General features: G+C 41.8%; 1 protein-coding gene across 1 annotated transcript in view; it reads right to left on the reverse strand.

Annotated features, from left to right (window-relative positions):
• PCDH17 (protocadherin 17) overlaps positions 1–19,717 on the reverse strand; it is a 189,601-nt gene that overhangs the window by 108,980 nt on the left and 60,904 nt on the right. Inside the window, exons 2-3 of the mRNA XM_084841842.1 lie at positions 12,615–12,673; positions 12,284–12,456 (exon numbers count right to left, since the gene is read on the reverse strand). Coding sequence (XP_084697968.1) covers positions 12,284–12,456; positions 12,615–12,673 — 232 coding nt within the window. The remainder of the gene's footprint in view (positions 1–12,283; positions 12,457–12,614; positions 12,674–19,717) is intronic.

Consider the following 19,717-nt stretch of genomic DNA (forward strand, 5'->3'; position numbering starts at 1 on the left):
CGCCCTAGCATTCTTACGTGCTCAGATGCATTATCATGTCCATCAGTGAAATGGCAATTGCCAATCGATGGAGAACCGAATCATAACCATAAACACTTTGAATTTTGAATCTTGAGTGTGTATTAAGTTTTGTATTTTTACTGTTTGATTTCTTTTTTTTACTGTGAGACACTTTGATTTACTTTTTTAAAAAAATGTGGGATAGAATTTTTTAAAATAAATAATGCACAGCTGTTGATATGTTTCATTTGTAGTGAGAACTTCTAGATTTCACTGATTTTAATAGCACAGACTTAAACAAGTGCTTAACTTCCTCATCAGAATCAGTGGGACTTAAGCTGAACTTTAGATGGATAATATCCAATATCTTTTCCAGATTCTAGAAAATCACTGTGGCAATCCAATACATGTCCTTATGCTGCTCACAGGACAACTGTTGGCCCAATTCAACAAAATCCAAGGTTTTACAGATCTAAGGCTCACTTGCTGCAAGGATGTGGGGAAACATTTCTAGCAATGGAGCAACGTATGTTTGATGCTATAAGGCTTCTGCAGTTTCCAGGGAGGTCCTGGTGACTTGACTAGTTCTGAATGTAAGTTCTTAGTATTATGATGTTTTCAAATGGACCAGGGACAGCATGAATTCTTCCCTCTGAGGTCGGAGAAAGTGCTCCGACTTCAGAAGGGGGAGTCAGAGATCCGCACGCACACACCCCGCCGTCACTGCCCCTTCGCAGCTGGCGCAGAGAGAACCATCTCAGCTGCCTCTACAAGGTTGGAACATTGACCTCAGAGAGGGGAAAAAGGGACAGCCTGGTGGGCAGGGAGGGAACAAGACCAGATAAGCCAGCATATGATTTATCCTGATCCTCCTCCAGCCTCCTTCCCTCCCCTTCTAAAGCACCCTCACTAACCAGGCTAAAAAGCCTGTCTAGCAAAAAAATAAAAATAAAGCGGAGATCAGAGAACAGAGAGGCAAAGATCGCCTCCTCTCCTCCCACCCTGCTGGCTTCAGCCTGGCAGAGCATAGGAATTTCGGAAGTCTCTGGGTTCAGGGACTACCAAGCAGTGAGGGTGTAACCCATAGGATTGTGCCCTTAATTATTTATTATTTTATGTGGACTGTCACGTTGTTATGTTGTATTTTAATGTGAACTGCTTAGAGATTTTAATATATTACATGATATAGAAGTCTTTTACTAAATAAAATAAATGATGGAGGGAGCAGCTGTGTTTAGTGGGCTACATGTTGTACAGGCCTGGGTTAACTTACATTAAGAGTGGAAGGAATGAGTGTGGGGATGTTTAAAAGCCTGTTCTTCTTAATTTATTTAATTATCTGTCCCTTACTCCATTCAGCTTTATGTCAGTCATGAGCCAATTAACCTGTTACAAACAGACTGAATGTCTGATAGGGTGCAAGTGTGAACAACAACAAATGCATGGCATCTTGTAAAACAGCAAATTCAGATCAACAGTCTCTACATCGGAGTACTGGATGTATGAAGAGGGGTTTATTTGTTACATTAAAAGGAGAGGAGAAGAACTGGTATGAGTGGGCGGCTTGCAGTAAATATATGCCATGGAAGAAGGAGGTCTTCACCATGAAAAAAAACAGAGAACAGAGAGGCAAAGATCGCCTCCTCTCCTCCCACTCTGCTGGCTTCAGCCAAGCAGAGCATAGGAATTTCAGAAGCCTCTGGGTTCAGGGACTACCAAGCAATGAGGATGTAGCCCATAGGATTGCGCCCTTAATTATTATTTCATGTGGACTGTGATGTTATGTTGTATTTTAATGTGAACTGCTTAGAGATTTGAATATATTACATGATATAGAAGTATTTTACTAAATAAAATAAATGAAGGAGGGAGCAATCCTATGGCTGCTAGACAGCAGCTAGACGGCCATAGGATATCATGTTATCTGGGAACCGACCTTGGAGTCCATGCTCCAAGGTCGGTTCCCGGAGAACCGACCTTCCCCCACTTCCACGCTGCCTCCAAGGCAGTGCGGAACAGCTCCATCCTCTGTGCTCGCAAAGGGAGCGCAGAGCGGCCAAAAAGGGGCGTTCCAGGGCAGGCGGAAATGACTGTATGACACATCCTATGTTTTGTAAAGCAGTCTCCTTCCCCACTCTGTCCTTCCGCGGCTACACAGCGGCATCTGGCTGTCTAGCTGAAAATGCAAGGCAGGAGAAGTGCGGAAGGAACGATTCCCTCTGTGCTTCTCCTGCCCCGCTTTGTATAGACAGTTGCCTCCGAGTTTGGAGGCGGCCACCTATCTGCATAGGTTTGTGCCTTAAGTTTCAAAACTTGCAGATCTGTACATTGTAACTGGAGTTGATAAAATTAGCTGTGTGAATGGGCAATGCTAAAGCAAATTTGAAATGCAGACTTTGGCTTCAGAGTTCAACCATGAATATGGACAATTAAAGTGTGAATTCTGCATTTTGAAGAAAATTTTTAGGATGGATCCGTGCCAACAGACAAACAGCAGTATTCAAACAGTGTCATTCTGCAAACTCCAACAGCACTAGTGGAGCTCAACCGAATCCTTCAGTTGCGTAAATGCTTGTGCATTGTTTGTTAGTGGAGCTTGCACTAACAAAACACATGGCCCACTCCTGAAAGCAGCTGTGCAACCTCTTGTGCAAGTGGCTGCACAAGCAGAACTTTTGTTAGATTCTCACCTTGACCATAGTTCCGAACCTAGTTTTCACTAACACAACATAATTTGTGCTAGTGGAATGACACAGTTGGATACTGTCCAAATAATGGAGACAAATTTTTTAGCACTAAAGTCTAAGTTTCGGAGATGAGAGAGAAGTTGGATTTTCAAAGCTAAACTGCAAATTTTTAAAAAAATTAAATTTCAAATTTCGATTTCCCCATTTTCAACCAAGGAAATGCATCATACTTTTAATTAATGGCCCCAATTCATTGGCCTTAGTGTACATATAGGGCAGGATCCGACAGGAGCCTTCCGCATGCAGCCCCTACTGCTGGCAGCTGCAATGTAGAGTTTCCAGGGGCATCCCCCCCCAGAAGTGTTACATTGTGGTTGCCAGTGGTAGGGGCTGTGAGCGCCCTGGGACTGGCAGAGCTGGCCGTGCTTGGAAGGCCCCCATTAGATCACACCCATAGTGTCAGTCCCTTCTATTAGTAATTATTACTATTACTATAGTAATAATGATTACTATATTTATTATCCAAGCAGTATCATCTTTAAAAGAAACCTCAGGGGAAGTTGTCACAATTTACAGCATTTCTTGTTGATGGTTCTCTCAAGGGCAAAGACTAACGAATACTAAATGGCTAAGAGTTCTTCCAGACCCTGAATGAAGTCTACCACAGTGACAAATTCCAGAGGGGTAACGATGTTAGTCTGCTGTGGAAAAAAATAACGAGTCTTATAGCAAAAATAACAGCAAAACAAGGCTTGAGTTCTAGGGGCTCAATAAATCTCCCACTTTTGCAGCTTGCCTGGTATTTCAAAAGAAGGATAAGAGTGGAGAGGTGGGTTTCCAACACATGGTACATTGCTTCTCAGCTGTGTTTAGTGGGCTACATGTTGTACAGGCCTGGGTTAACTTATATTAAGAGTGGAAGGAATGAGTGTGGGGATGTTTAACAGCCTGTTCTTCTTAATTAATTTAATTATCTGTCCCTTACTACATTCAGCTGTATGTCAGTTATGATCCAATTAACTGGTTACAAACGGACTGAATGTCTGATAGGGTGCAAGTGTGCATGGCATCTTGTAAAACAGCAAATTCAGATCAATAGTCTCTAAATCAGAGTACTGGATGTATGAGGAGGGGTTTATTTGTTACATTAAAAGGAGAAGGAGAAGAACTGATATGGGTGGGTGGCTTTTAGTAAATATATGCCATGGAAGGAGGCCTTCACCATGAAATAAATAAAATGGAAATCCTGCAACATTATATCCTAGAGGAGGATTTAAACCTTATAAGGAAAGAAAACAAATACAAACTCTAGCTTGTGGCTGCAAAAGAAATAAGGCAAACAGAAAATAGAAAATGATTCATAATTTGTTTGCTATTATACTAGCCACCAATGAAATTACATTTGGGAAATATCTTTCCATTCTGAAAACATTTTGAGAAGAAAAGAGCTCTTTCCCTTGTGGTAATGCCTTGCTTACATTCTGCCAAATAATTAAATGAGTGTGATACAGATTGGTCTTGTGCTGCACTTATTGGTAAACACACTAATTTTGCCTGATAGACAACAACATGTAAAAGCAGTAGCCCTAGCCAATGTCAGAACAGCAGCTGCTCTCCTCACGCCTTGCAAATCCTGAGTTAAGCAGAGGAGCTCTTCTGCCCCTGCAAGGGCTTCAGGGCCCAAAAGGGGGCGGGGGGGTTGTTGCACCCCCTTGGACTGTAGAGCCATTGTGGGGGTTGTCATGTTCAACCCCTGAGCTTAAGGTGCATAAGCCACTGTAATTACATTGGGGTAAAGCTTCCCTCTGCCCTTAAGCCTCTGAAGCCATTGCCGTAGCTTACACACAACTGAAAACAATGGGCCTCTGAAGCCAATTTCTCCCAGTAGGATTCACAAAGGTGTTAGCAAGACAGATGTGTTATCTGAGCCCCCCCACACACACACACTTTGGGTTCTAGGGTGAAGGAAAGCAAGCATCCTGCTGTTTACCTTCAGCCTAACCACCAGCCAGCTGAGGGCTTCATGTGCTCTTTGCTGTTTATGCTCACTGGCAGCATATATATACAGCCTTTTCTTTCTGCTGGTTTTGAGGGGTTTGGGCAGAAATGAGTTCTTCTCCTTCTTCCACCGTGATTTTCCTGTATGCCCTTCCCACAACCTCAACTGCAGTGACCCACTCTGTTCCTCTCCTTTTTTCTAATCTAATCTGCTTCTGCCCAGGGTTCTGTAAAGTGGGATACCCATTTTAGTGATATGGGAAGTAATATTCTCAGTTTACATAAACGAAATGAGAAGACACAAGCAGTAAATTGAATATTTCACTTTGGGTCATATATACAAAAAAAAGTTATATTCTTTGCTCAGTCCTTGTTGAGCTGTTTTTACACCCTTAGGGTCTCTTTTCCTAATTCTTTTTTGTACTTCTGCAAACTTTGGGGTTCTCCCAAGCCCACTGCTAATCTATCAAGTTTGATTCTGTTCAGTTGCTTATTTTTCCAAAATTAAGTTTGTTCTGTTTCATTTCTGCATCAGTTTGGAAATTTTGTATGTATGTATTTTAATTCTGTTTTATGGTGTATTGAGAGATAGATTTTATAGATAGTATTTTATAGACAGATTTTATTCCATTAAATTGTATATAAGTATTATACATAATAAATAATACAAGTTCTGTTTTTAAAACAAATGTACGCATTTTGTATGCACTTTTCCAGTTACACACTTTTGCAAGTGATTTCCCCTAATATGTGATTTTGTGCAGTCTTTTCTCTATTATCCATATTTTTGTGTGCATTTTCCCTATTATACACACTTTTGCGTACATTTTTTAATTTGTAAACGGTATTGTAAAATTTGCAAAAGTTTGAATATCAACGTATAGCTGTGTTCCGGTTCATGTGTAGATTGGGGAACTGTGAATTTGGTAAGTTCACATTAAAATTCGAATCCAACAAATGTCTCACCCATCCCTGCTTTTTGGTGGTGGGCACAAAGAACCTGCCACAATTGATGCCAGCAGCCCCACTGGGATGCGCCTACAACTTTGACACTTCTGGACTAAAAGCCTTGAGGAAAGCCTGGGCTGTCTATGGCCTTAACTTTTCATGCCCTCATTCCCACTTCTGCCATTGCCACAGAAAACTGAGAGAGTTTTCTCAGGCTAGGGTAGGATTGCTGAGAGAAACACCTGTATCAGTACATAGTCTAGTGCTTTCAGAGGACAGCCCACTATGTGAGAGTGACCACTATTTGAAGTACTGTCCAGTCCAAGTCCAGTTTAAAGAACCACCAGAAGGGAGAGTGTGGAGGGACCTTGACGCTACCCAACAACAGCACCTGGATAGCAGCACACTAAGCAGGCACACATGTCATCTGATCAGTTTTCCCTGCTATGATGAGATGTATTGTATTCCTATTTAAATTATAGTAATTATGTCTAAATGTTCAACGATAGATATAAATTAGCATATACACATTTTATGCAAATCCAGGCCCTCTTCTGTCCTCTTTTTTTTGGTGATGCATATATGGTCACCCTTCAGTTAACACAAAAGGTAGCATTGCACCACTATAGACAAAATGACAAATCATAGTGAAACACTAATTAACAAAACAGGGTTCAAATAGTTTGATGAGGATTCTTTTCATAACTTCTTTTTGTGGGGATGTTTAAAAATGAGGCACAAACTAAATGTCAAGCTGAACAGTCTTCCTTAAAAAGTAGTAAACCTATGGAAGACGCTGCTTAGTAAGGCCAGTGAATCACAGAGCATAAATACGTTTATGAGACAGCTAGACATTTTTATAGAAAGAGTAGGTAGAGACTTCCTACAGAAACCAAGAGTGAAGACAACTTAAAGGGGACATACTTGCTTATTGCACAAGACTTTCTTTCCCAAAGATTATGCTTTCTTTTCCAAAAGCTTATTCTCCTTTAGGCCACTTGCCAAGAATTATCAAAGCACCCTCATTTTTTATTCTCCTTCCTCTGTTTACTATTACTGAGCAGACCAGCACAGAGCAAATATTGCTATCTGAGGATTTCTCTTTTTAAGAAACGTTTCCTGAAGAGCAGATATTCTTGGGCTTTCCTCTTCATTATTCCTCCTCTTTCAACCAAGCCTTGTCAGATGAGATGAGAACAGGGATCATGTTTATTTAGCTGAGATAGGAAGATTAAAGTGAACAGGCATTCCCAAGGATTTCAAGCCAAGTTAGAGATATGCATGTTTATTTTAGTTTTCCCAATATAAAGCTTAGGTCTCACTGACAAAAGATCCTGCTACCTCTCTTGTGATCCACTGTAATTTTAAAAAGCATTATCTTGAATCCTACATGTTTTGCTACAAAACACAAATCACACCTTTGAGCAAATCCTGAAGCAGTGAAATTTCTAAAGCATTCAGCCCTGATCAGGGCAACATTTTATGGATGTGTTTCCACATCTTTTATCAGAATGACCCTTGAAGGATGTAGTGAGATCAACCTTTTGCTAATATAGGTCCCGAATGTTGCCAGCCTAAATCTGTATGTGTGTTCGGGCCACTTCACATATTACAATAAAAGCATACACACTGTTATTTATTTACTGCATGCATGGGACCAATTCACTGCATGTAATGGGGCAGCCAGCTGACTGCCATGTATAAAACAGCATACAGCCACCTCACACATACAAGGCAGAAGTGGGCACATGTTAAGTAAATTGTAAAGTGATCCTTAACAGAGCCCAAAAGAGGAATGTCAGATGCCCTCCCCTTTCAAACAATGCTGTGGAATATTTCCAAAGACCATGTTTACTCTTAGTTTTCTTGATGGATGGCATTTGGAATGGTAGTGGACAATGGAGATTGCCCATTTCTCCTAGGGTTTCTGAGTAACTGGAGTCAAGCATCACTAGATCCCCCTGGGTCTGAACATTTTGATTGTCTTTAATCTTGTTCTTGGCTCTTGGGTAAGAGTGAGAGAGGCTAGCCAGATAATTTTTCTCTGATTTTGTTGCTACCTTTTTCTCACTGACTTAGCATTACAAAATTAAAGAATTTCTCTCTCAGACGTTTAATTTACTTTCCTGCACTGCCTCATTTCTAAATCTGTAAATGTTTCTTCAAAACTAATGATGCAGCTGCCTCCAAAACCCTCTAGTCATGTAGCTGGGGGTCGGGGGATAACCACCTAATTAAAAGTAAATAAATCAGAAACAATCTGTTCTCATAATTCAATGGGCTTTCTTTAACTTTTTTAAGTTAGTCTCTTTTTCACTTCCTACTTTGGAAGTTATGGAGTAGGGACTATCACTACTCCCTGAAGTATTTATGTAAAATACTTCCTCCAGTTGTAAGCATCCCCAGGCATACATTTTTCTTAGGTATCCACCCAAACACATCACACACACACACATACACAATGCACACACACAATTGCATCACTGCAGCTATTCAGGACAGATCACTCCAATCTACATGCACAGAATGGAAGAGTTAATATCAGTTGCATGAGCAGTTTTTGATAATTAGGACCCTTCACCCAGAATATGATGACAAATCCAAACTTTTCAAGAACAATTTGTGTTATCACACCTGTAAGCAATAGGACTTGCTGACTAAACCTACTTTGTTCTGTATTTTTCGACTTATATGAAACCTGCAGCGTTGTTAGTGCTGCCTCCCCATCCAGCCCAAGTTCAACTGTTTTTTGTATAAATACAGTGTGCCCCTGTGGACCACCTTCTATCAGGTCCTTGTGGAAATTCTGAAATTGCACTGCATAGAGCCTCCAGCTTCATAGCCAGCAGCACCCAGACATAAATTTGCCTCAATTCTGGCAAGCAACTCCAGCTTCTGAGCAATGTCACATCTAAATAACTCCCACTTCCAGCCCACCCAGCGTGACTTGGAAAAGTTTGGATAGACTTTATCAGCCTTTCCCAACCTGGTACCCTCCAGATATTTTGGACTTCAACTCCCATCAGCTCCAGCCAGTATAGCTTAATGGTCAGGAATTCTGGGAGTTGTAATCCAAAATATCTGGGGAGCACCAGTTTGGGGATGGCCCAAGGTGTTTCTAGACCTAATGGGATGTCAACCACCTAGTTCAGCCAGGTCTCCAAAATGGGTCATATTTTACCAGACCCACCCCCCCGTCCCCCAACCCATCTGTAAAATCAAACATTTCTGATCTTTGCTGACATCTCTTGTCCCTTGATACCATTATGAAGAGAACATGCTTTGCCAGTATAAATAGGCAAGGCTACGGAAAGCTATGGTGGGCATAACATCCCGTTTGATAACATTTTGACTGACACTCTACTTTTGTAAATGTCACCATAATGTCTTCAGCCATTGTAATGAGCAGGACTTGCATAAGAGCCCTGGTGTCTTGTCATATTCTTTACAGTGGGGGTTGTGCAAAAAATGTTTCCGATAGATTAAGTCCTATGTTTTCTATAGATAGCAATATTTCATTTCATTTATTACATTTGTGAGCCAAAGCTCTCTGGGTAGTTCACAGCACGATAAAGCAAATACAAAACCTTTAACATTCAGAGATTTTAAACAGTTTAAAAACAAATTAAAAACAATTGACAATAAAACTATCAGGACATGATAAAAACTAAAACACCCTATTATATGCTGTCAAATGCCTGGGAATAGAGGAAAGTCTTTATCTGGCACCGAAAAGCTGACAATCTTGGCGCCAGGTGGACCTCATTTGGGAGAATGTTCCATAATTTGGGGGCGGGGAGGCACCATGGAAAAAGCCCTCTCCCTTGTTGCCATCCTCTAAACCTCCCTTGGAGGAGGCACTCAGAGGAGGGCCTCAGATGCTGACCCCAGCGTACATATACATTCCTACCGAGAGAGGCACTTCATCAGAAACTGCAGTCCCAAGCTATGTAATCACCTTGAACTGGGCTCAGAAACACACAGGCAGCCAGTGCAATTGGGCAGAATCAGTGTTATGTGCTCAGAACATCTGGTCCCTGTTCTTAATCTGGTTGCCACATTTTGCACAAGCTACAGCTTCCGATCTTCAAGGGCAGCGTCAGGTAGAGGTTACCAGAACACGGACTACAGAAGCCAGGTTATCCCTGTCCAGATAGGGGCATAGCTGGGCCACCAGCCTAAAGACGGAATTCCTATAAACCACAGCAACCCTCACCCCCTCCCTGTCCCTCACCCTCAAGTCTACCCTGATGCTGAACCAAATAACCCAGCAGACACAACCAGGGGAGACCAGCTCCTCCCTGGTCCCTGCTCACCTACCCAAGACGTGGTTGTACATGCCAGATCGGCTGCCTCATCCACCATTAGACCACTTTTATTATGCACTGCTCTGGCATTTAAAAGCTGCATCCAAAGACCTGAGAGCAGGCTGATAGGGTAACCATCTAACCTCCAGGTGGGAGAAGGGCTGGAGCACAGTACAGCCGTTAACTGTCTGGGCTGCATTACCCTTACCTGGCTAGCTGTCCTCTCAATGCCATAACTCCCCCTACCTGTCACCACACTAATTCCTACCCTAGGACCACCTGAATGGCCCCATAGCCTCTCTCCTAATAAGAAAGCCAATCCCCTGCTAAATACTCTGGAGACGAAATTGGCCAGGTGTTAGAGGGATGGCCCTTGGTGTTGCATCTCCCCCAATGGGGCACATCCCCTTCAGAGGCGACTCCACTGGGTAGCAGCAGGACAGCTGCCACAGCAATATTGCCCTTTATGCCTCAGCTCCGAAGGTGATGCAGGACATTTCACAGTTGGCCAAAAAAAGAAAAAAGCCCCTGGGGAAAGTGCTGAATCGGGGGCCTGGTCCTGTGAGGAAGCAGTGCTCCCGGCCCTCCAAGAGTCTCTCTGGGGTGGCACAGGTAAGGTGGAGGGCAGTCCCTGGCAGTCTACCTGGGAGGATGGTCTCAATGTCTTCCTCTCCAACAGAGGGTGATGGTGCAATGAGGCCCACAGCAGGGCTCCCTACTGTGGATGTAGGAGAGGCTGTATAAGGTAATGGCTGCTGGTTGAAGTGCTCAGCTTGGATATGGGAATCCAGGCTCAAATCCTCATTCAGCTATGTTATTTGGTGGCCCTTAGACACTACTTCTCAGTTTAGTCTACCTCAGAGGGTTGTTGTAAGGTTAAACTCCTACTTGGGGTTTCTTTGAGAGATGGTAGAATACAACAAAATATGCTGTAATATTTTTTAACGTTCTCCAAAATCCTACAGATGGCAAGGAAGAGATGTAACACCCCTCTTCCCCTGCAATTCCCAAGACATACTGTGAATCTTTTAAAAACTTTCCTTGATATACCTACAGATGTTTCATCTGGGTACAACTCTTCCTACAGCTGTGCAATCCTTTATATCGAACATTTTGGAAACCTTATTCAGTGTTTTCCATATTATAAAATAGCAGGTGTATGTTGGAAAAAATTCTTTCGAGAGAGAAAAATCAAATACTGAATCTCTATACAGATCAATGTCCAATTATAAGCAGAGAGTCACTGTGGCAAAAGGGCAAGGGTGGGGAATCACTTTTTCTGCATTTATTACTTGGAAAACTGGTAATGAGTGAGGTTTTCCCTCAAACATATACAGAATAAATTGCAAAGCAACATTCTAAATATTCTACACAGCAAAAACACCACATTGCATTCTTGACATGATCAAGAAAATGAAGCCAAGCGTGCATTTTCTGATGAATGTGGTACAACTCTGACTGTTCTGGAGGCAAAAATCCAGTTCTAATTAATCACCAATTAATAGAAAGCTTAGAATGTATTTCTACTTAATTATAAATATAGCTTTTCATTAGGAAATACTTAATCAATTTTTAAAACATCCTCAGTGCTGTGAATCATTTTCCACACAACAAGATGAAATGACTAACCGAGATAGGAAACTGAATTCAAAATAATTCAGCTGTGTTCCTCCTCACTGCCTGGAAGACTACAAGCAAAATGTACAACACGCACGCACACACACACACACACACACACCTGGTGTACTCATTTTAGCTGGCACTGAAAGGAAATGGTGGGTTTCTTTTGAAATAAACAGCACTTCCAATTAGCAAAAGGGACTGTAAACCAAATCAGACACAGACTTTGAAGGAACATAGATGCTTATTCTCCTAAAACATAAATCAGTTGAGAACAGCCACTGTTCTGCTGTATATCACACCAGTAGTGTCACAGGCCCCTACTCATAGGGTTCTTTGGATCCCAGCTATAGTCTTAATAGTTGTGGTAAAAATATATATGCTACTATTACTTGTCAATACATCACTGTTGGAGATGAATAGTCAGGATAACTGTGTGTTCCATTTTATGATTTTAATTAATACGTATGCATGTGTATAGAAACACATATGCACACAAATATACTGGGAATATATATATATATATATATTATAATATTTTTATAATATTTCATATATGTACATACATACACAGAATATGCTTTTGCTGTGGAATGGCTCGAAGATTTAGCCTTTCCTCTGATAGCATTATCAACAGACTTGTCTAGCGTGATAAACTCCTGGACCAGTAGCAATAGGTTTCTAATCATTGCACATTCTGCAAGCAATGGTCGCTTCACTCACCTTGTTCGAGTGGCTGGCTTTTAGTTGAAGTCGTTTTCATCTTGAGTGCCTCCCTAACCGACATGTCACAACAGGAGCCTTTGTTAGTATCTTGGTCACTGTCAGCTTGGTCACTGTCCCCATGCCCGCTGTCTCTCAAACTGGCTCGTTCAGGGTCCTTGAATGTGGAGCTACTGAGATTTGTGCATAGAAAAAAGAGAGCAAGAGAAAAAGAGAGAGGAATGTGTTAAACTTGTATTTACTTCCCCCAATTTGAATGGTAGTCTCTGGCAAAGCAATTTTGACAAGAATGCAAATGGGGAAGCCGAGAAAGTTATTTAATAGGCCTTACCTTTGAACAAACTGCTGCCTGCTGCCCATGTAATTGGGCTCTGCGGGAAAATTGTCTGTCTGTGAAAGAGAAGGAAAAAAATACATCTAGTTGTACACTGGACAAATCTCCTGCAGAGCAACAAGATTTCCTAGAGGAGAAATGATTAATAATTCAAAAAATATTTCCCCCTTAATCTTCAGATTTGTACATTTTAATTAAATTGGAAAATGCTGGTATATAATTATGTACTCAGAACAATTAAGTGATCCTGGTCCACAAATTACCTGCTAAAACAAACAAGGGAGATTTACATAAGTGACATGAAAATATGTTTTGCAATTAGGTAGATATATACAGCTCATCTTAAGCTTTATATTAAGGCAAGTTCTGATGACCACATTTTGCTCACAATAGCTTACCTTATCTTGCCTTATTCAGTTGCAGCATCCCCAGAAATTCTCTAGACAAGCAGTTCACCATGCAATAAGAACTGCTGATAGACTATTTATTTCATTTATAAAATTCACAGAGAAAACTAAGCGAGAAGGGTTCTGGGCTAGCTAGTTTTCACCTTGATACGACAGCTTTCTGTGTGTGGAACTTCTTCCCCTGTGGGGAAGTATTTAGACATGCAATCCCTCAACCTTACTCCCCCACAGTCTGGTTTTCAATGTCTTCAATGTTTTTAATATTGTTTAATGTTTAATATTGTATTTTTGTGTTACTTTCTTGTTTGGTTTTATTATTGTAAACTACCCCTAGGGCATTTGCCAGTTGGCCAGTATACAAATCAAATCAAACAAATAATAATAAAAAAAACCTTCCACACAAATGTTGGGCAACTGAAGTAGTTCCCCCACAACATGCTGTCGTGCCCCCTACAAAAGAGGATTAGGTGTGGAATCTGGACTGAGTGAAGACAGACCTAAGATTTGAAGAGCAGAGGAAGTGGTTTGAACCCACATTTGCTGCCCTGAGAAGGCATTTGTTTTCAAGACAGTGAATTTGCATTCAAACTACTTCTGCCATACTTAAAATTTTATGTCTGTCTTTACTATTAGTTTAAATGCAGGGGAAATGATAGCTTTTTGCTCAGAGGGTAAGAGAAAAAGGCCTATGAAAGCTGATTATGGTTGTCAACCTTGCAACCCAGACATCAGATGTAGATGTGGCTCCAATCCTATTTTCTGTAATCCATTTGTCCACCCAGTTCCCTCATCTACTGTACTGAGCAAGATACCATGTGTGCTACACAGCAGGTGATGGGGGACTGAAAACAGGTCTGTGGAAGAAACAGGCAATCACCTCACTTCTTGCTTAGTGAGATATTTTTCAAGAACGATGCCCAGTGTCCAATTAGAAAGGTGGCAACTTTCCTATCTATCGGCTGTGTGAATGCCAGAGTAGCGCTATAACAACAGTGCCATCTACTTGCTGCAAACTGAAACGCCCAGAAACATATAGAACTTGCCGAGGAAGGACTTTTCTCAATTCAAACCACATGTCAACTGTGTAAAGGAGGTCATCGTAATCCCACAAAGAAACCGAAAGCAGAAAGCCCAAGTAAGGGTGCAGTGTTTTTGCTTAGGGTGTCTCTACATTAAAGGACATTCCACAGCCTTACCAGGGCATTTTGCTTCCGTTCCCGTGGCGCAATGAGAGTGTGCTCTTTCACAAAGTAGAAGTGAAAACACCATTTCCCAGCTGCCAAACCAGGCTTCTCATTGTTTGTAATGGAACAACACCATCTAGTGGCTGCTGAAAACCTGTGTTTTTTAAAATTCCAGTTTGTTTCTGTTTGTTTGTTTGTTTGTTTGAGCGAGATTACTGGGGGAAGGCACAGGAGATGTCCTGGAGCTTCACAACATCATGTAATGGAGCTGCAAACTTCCGTGAGTGGCCAATCGCGAGCGCACAATAAATGCCTCGTGTAGAAACGGCACCTATGTATAGAAGCTTCTAGGCAAGTTAGTATTTTAGCGGAACACAGACAGACATGCTGCCACACACTCTTCTCTCTCACCTACCCCAGAGGCAGCTGCTATCACAGCTGGCACCACTACCCTCTTGCTTTTCCTCCTCCTCCTCCTCGCCTTCTCTCCCCCATAGCCGCTGCCACCACCACCCACCTCCCTCCTACCCACCTACTTCATGACAGCGCTGCCTCCTCCTCTTTTCTTTCCTTTCCCTGTCCACCTTGGCCGTTGTTGTGGTCATTGCCCCCTTCTCACATCCTCTTCTCTTCCCTCCCCTTCCCCATCCCCCTTGACCACCACCATCCTCCACTCTGCTTTCCCCTCTGTCTACCACCATCTGACTGCCTCGCTCGCCATGAGGAGCCTGTCCTAGCACGGCATTCTGGGTGAGGTGGCCGTGGAGATTGTCAGTGCCTCACTCTGAGAACCCAAAGGAGAATGAGAGATCAGGACTAGCTACAAATCTTACACACAAGTAACAATAATATAATAACGAGATTTATAAAATACTGTAAGTCATTTATAAAATATGACTTAAAATTGCACAGCATAAGGTCCAGGTAAAAAGTACTAATACATTCTATAAAACACTATAAAACATTTATAAGAAATTGTAAAACATAGCTAAAATTACACTGAGCATAGCTAAAATTAACTTTGTTCTGTTCTCTCATTCGCCTTTGTTTTTTATCGGTCAGGAAATTATCTTCTTTGTTTAACCTTCACTCTGAGAACCCCTCAGAGCGAGGCACTGGCCTGCCACTCCATGTACAGCCCTTCCAGCAGCGGGAGGCCATGCAGCTATGTCTCCTAGTGCTGGTTAGGAGGACGCGGAGCACTACCCACTACCACATGGCTGCCACTGGCGCTGCCACCTTCATGGGGTTGTTTTTGGGGGGAGGGTAAACAGGGTACCCCCGAAAGAAACAGCCCTGCTGGTACCTCCCAAACTCCTAGTGTATCAAACTCCTTCCACCTGCCCTACTTAGCTCTGCCTTTCCAAGATTCCCCCTGGAACGGATTCCAGAATGGATTTTCCTAGGTCACTTTCATCCTTAACATGCATAAGTAATCCTGCAAAAAATTCAGTTCTAGATACTCTGACTGTGAGCATGGCAGGATGCTTAAGGGATTAACGCTAACTTAAGGAAGTAATTCAAGTTACTCATTATAAGTCAATAAAAGTCTCTAAACCTAAAAATAATATTTTTTTTCCAACTCGTTAATTTCTGATACTAACAGTTCAGAGACATTAAAATACACAGAGATATTTGGGCTTAATGGCAACAGGCTCAGAAGGGAGCAAGTGGGACTCAGCAACTGGGTTCACCATTAGAAGAAGTGATAATATATTGGTTATGAGGAAATAGTTGATTTTACATTCATTTCTTTGACACCCCACCTGGAAATGTGGCAACTGCACATAGCAAAGGAAGTTGGCTACAGCTCTGGTTCAGGCCTGGTTATCATACAATCATAGAATAGTAGGGTTGGAAGGGGCCTACAAGGCCATCGAGTCCAACCCCCTGCTCAATGCAGGAATCCAAGTCAGAGCATCCCTGACAAATGGCTGTCCAGCCTCGTCTTGAAGGCCTCCAGTGTGGGAGAGCCCACCACCTCCCCAGGTAATTGGTTCCATTGCCGTATTGCTCTGACACTCAGGAAGTTTTTCCTGATGTTCAGTCAGAATCTGGCTTCCTGTAACTTGAGCCCATTATTCCGTGTCCTGCACTCTGGGATGATCAAGAAGAGATCCTGGCCTTCTTCTCTGTGACAACCTTTCAAGTACTTGAAGAGTGCTATCATATCTCCCCTCAGTCTTCTCTTCTCAAGGCTAAACATGCCCAGTTCTTTCAGTCTCTCTTCATAGGGCTTTGTTTCCAGTCCCCTGATCATCTTTGATGCCCTCCTTTGAACCCTCTCCAGCTTGTCTGCATCCTTCTTAAAGTGTGGTGCCCAGAACTGGACACAGTACTCCAGATGAGGCCTAACCAGTGCAGAGTAGAGGGGAACTAGTACTTCCCGGGATTTGGAAGCGATGCTTCTATGAATGCAGCCCAAAATAGCATTTGCCTTTTTTGCAGCCACATCACATTGTTGGCTCATATTCAGCTTGTGATCGACGACAATTCCAAGATCCTTCTCGCTCGTAGTGTGGTTGAGCCACGTATCCCCCATCTTGTAACTGTGCATTTGGTTTCTTTTTCCTAGGTGCAGAACTTGGCATTTGTCCCTATTAAATGCCATTCTGTTGTTTTCTGCCCAGTGCTCCAGTCTATCCAGATCACTTTGAATTTGGTTTCTGTCTTCCAAAGTATTAGCTATCCCTCCCAATTTTGTGTCATCTGCAAATTTGATCAGCATTCCCTGCACCTCCTCCTCCAAGTCATTAATAAAAATATTGAAGAGCACTGGGCCCAGGACTGAGCCCTGCGGTACCCCACTCGTTACCTCTCCCCAGCTTGAGAAGGTCCCATTGATAAGCACTCTTTGAGTCCGATTCTGTAGCCAACTGTGGATCCACATGATCGTTGTTTCATCTAGCCCACTTCGAGCTAGTTTGCTCATCAGGATATCATGGGGCACTTTGTCGAAAGCTTTGCTGAAGTCGAGGTATATGATGTCTACAGCATTCCCACGGTCTACAAGGGAGGTGACTTGATCAAAAAATGAGATCAGATTTGTCTGGCAGGACTTGTTTTTGACAAATCCATGTTGGCTTCGAGTAATCACGGCATTGTTGTCAAGGTGCTTCCAGATGGATTGCTTTATGATCTGCTCCAGAATTTTCCCAGGGATTGATGTCAGACTGACTGGTCTGTAGTTCCCAGGTTCCTCCTTTTTACCCTTTCTGAAGATAGGGACAACGTTAGCCCTCCTCCAGTCATCTGGCACTTCCCCCGTCCTCCATGATTTCTCAAAGAGAATAGACAGCGGTTCTGAGAGTTCTGAGAGTTCTAAGCGGTTCATACAAAGAACAGACAGAATTGCAAAAGTGTTAATGGATATTACTTCAGAGTGAAGATGGGGCACCCCATGAATACATTTATTAAAAAAATAAGAAACCATGCACATAGAAAATGAATGGTAAGAGAGAAAAACTCCAGCCTTCTCCCTTATATACTAGTTTTGTATGTGCAAACTTTATGTTATGGGGAAGCAATTAACCATGTTTTATAACCTCATCTGTTCTTTGGGTGAACTACGCCTCTGTATCAAACTCACATTTGTGAGCTACAGGCTTCCCTTATGTCAATTGTCCATGTGAGCTGGTTGTATGGAGCATTTAACTAAAAATGACTTTTCTGAATATGTTCAAAGGGGAACAGTAGTTCCTGCCATTCTCAATAGCATCACCTCCTAGCACCTTTATGTATTTAATAACTTCCTATACTGCATTCCTCCTAGGTCACAAACAACAGTTTCAGGCTATTTATGTTAATAGCTTGTATTCTCCAAATAAAAAAAATAAAAAATCAGAGGAAACAAGTGCAAGTATGATGGATGTGTTTGATTTCAAGTCTCTAGCAAACTCTCATTGGCTTGAAGTGTTTCCAAGTATTGGGAGATGATGCAAACACAGCAAATAAATGAGTTTCACTCTTCAGTATTCTTTTTAAAAAATAACAAAAATAAATAAAAAGTTGTTAGCTTTTATCAATTTAATCAAAAGAACAGTCAACTGGGCCCAATCCAGCCAAAGTTAACTTCCATTTCACAGGGAATGTTAAGTACAAGCTTAACTCTCTCCCACTGAAACGAGTGGCCTGTTTTTAAAAAGTGCTTAATTTTGACTGGATTGTAGCCTAAAACTTTAAATTATCACTCAGGGTCCATTTCAGTTGACGATACTTGAGAACACTTTATTATTCCTGAGGTGATTTAGTTCTCATGTGTTGACTGCAAAAGAGAACAAACAAGAAAATGTTAAACAAGGCCTTTCCTTCTAAGAGCCAGTGGTAGCATTTAAAAATTAGATTTTACTTTCTCTTATGAATCCTTGGATATACACCTAAGAGTTCAAAGGCATCTATAGTAAGATACTGATAATGTGCAAATTTATTTACTTTTCATCAAATACGTTTAATCCATTATTCATTAAAATTAGAGGATGAATGGATAGAAAATGTAGTGCCAGTGTGGTGTAGCGGCTAGAGTGCTGGACTGGGAGCCAGGAGATCCGGGTTCTAGTCCCCACTCGGCCATGGAAGCTCACTGGGGGACTTTGGGCCAGTCACAGACTCTCAGCCCAACCCACCTCACAGGGTTGTTGTTGTGAGGATAAAATAGAGAGGAGGAGGATTATGTATGCCGCCTTGGGTTTCTTAAAAGAGGAAAAAAGGGCGGGACATAAATGTAATTAATTAATTAATTAATTAATTAAAATGCACTAATTAGCTCATGGCCAGAAAAAAGAATATATTTTTAACACAATCCAGACAATGTTAAGGACTTTAAGGGGTGCTCCAGATAAGATTTTTTTGTGTGCTATTGTCCTACTTCATGCACAGAACTTTTTAGGGGGTGGGTCCGGAGGCAATGTCATCTTCCATTTGAGACACACACACCCAATGTTTTCCCACCACTTCTTCCATCTTTTTTCTTACCACAAAAAAAAATCTGTTAACGAGAGAAAGACAGAATGCCTTTTGAGTGGCTGTGCTAGGAACCCTCCCTCTGGAAGCATGCCAAGCCTCAACGGGTTCAACAGAATAGTTAGTTACTGAGCAATGTTGTGCATGTCTGCTCAGAAGCAATTCCCACTGAACTCAATCAAGCTTACATCTGAGTAGACATATAAGATTGCACTCTCAAGCATGTGCTTCTTTTCCACTAAAATAAATAAGATTTAGAAGTGCTTATCACTGGATCATACCCTAGATTTGGTAATAACACTATTCTAACTAACTGAATGAATACAAGGTAATTAACTGCAGAACAGGGGGTATTTATAGGATCTGTGGAAACCAGCCAAAAAGTAGAACTGAATCCCTCTTGTATTATCTTCTACTGGAGTTCTTTGGGCAAAAGAGAGCAAGAGTGAGGTGGTATCTTCCACAGAAATTGAACCACTGTATATACACTTCACTGCTCCTCGCAGCTGACTTGGTGACAAGGCTGCTATTGTGTTATGCATCACATCAT

The sequence above is a fragment of the Heloderma suspectum genome, chromosome 3, assembly GCF_057233095.1.
Source record: "Heloderma suspectum isolate Gila_16-S chromosome 3, 16-S_ref, whole genome shotgun sequence".
Classification (NCBI taxonomy): domain Eukaryota; kingdom Metazoa; phylum Chordata; class Lepidosauria; order Squamata; family Helodermatidae; genus Heloderma; species Heloderma suspectum.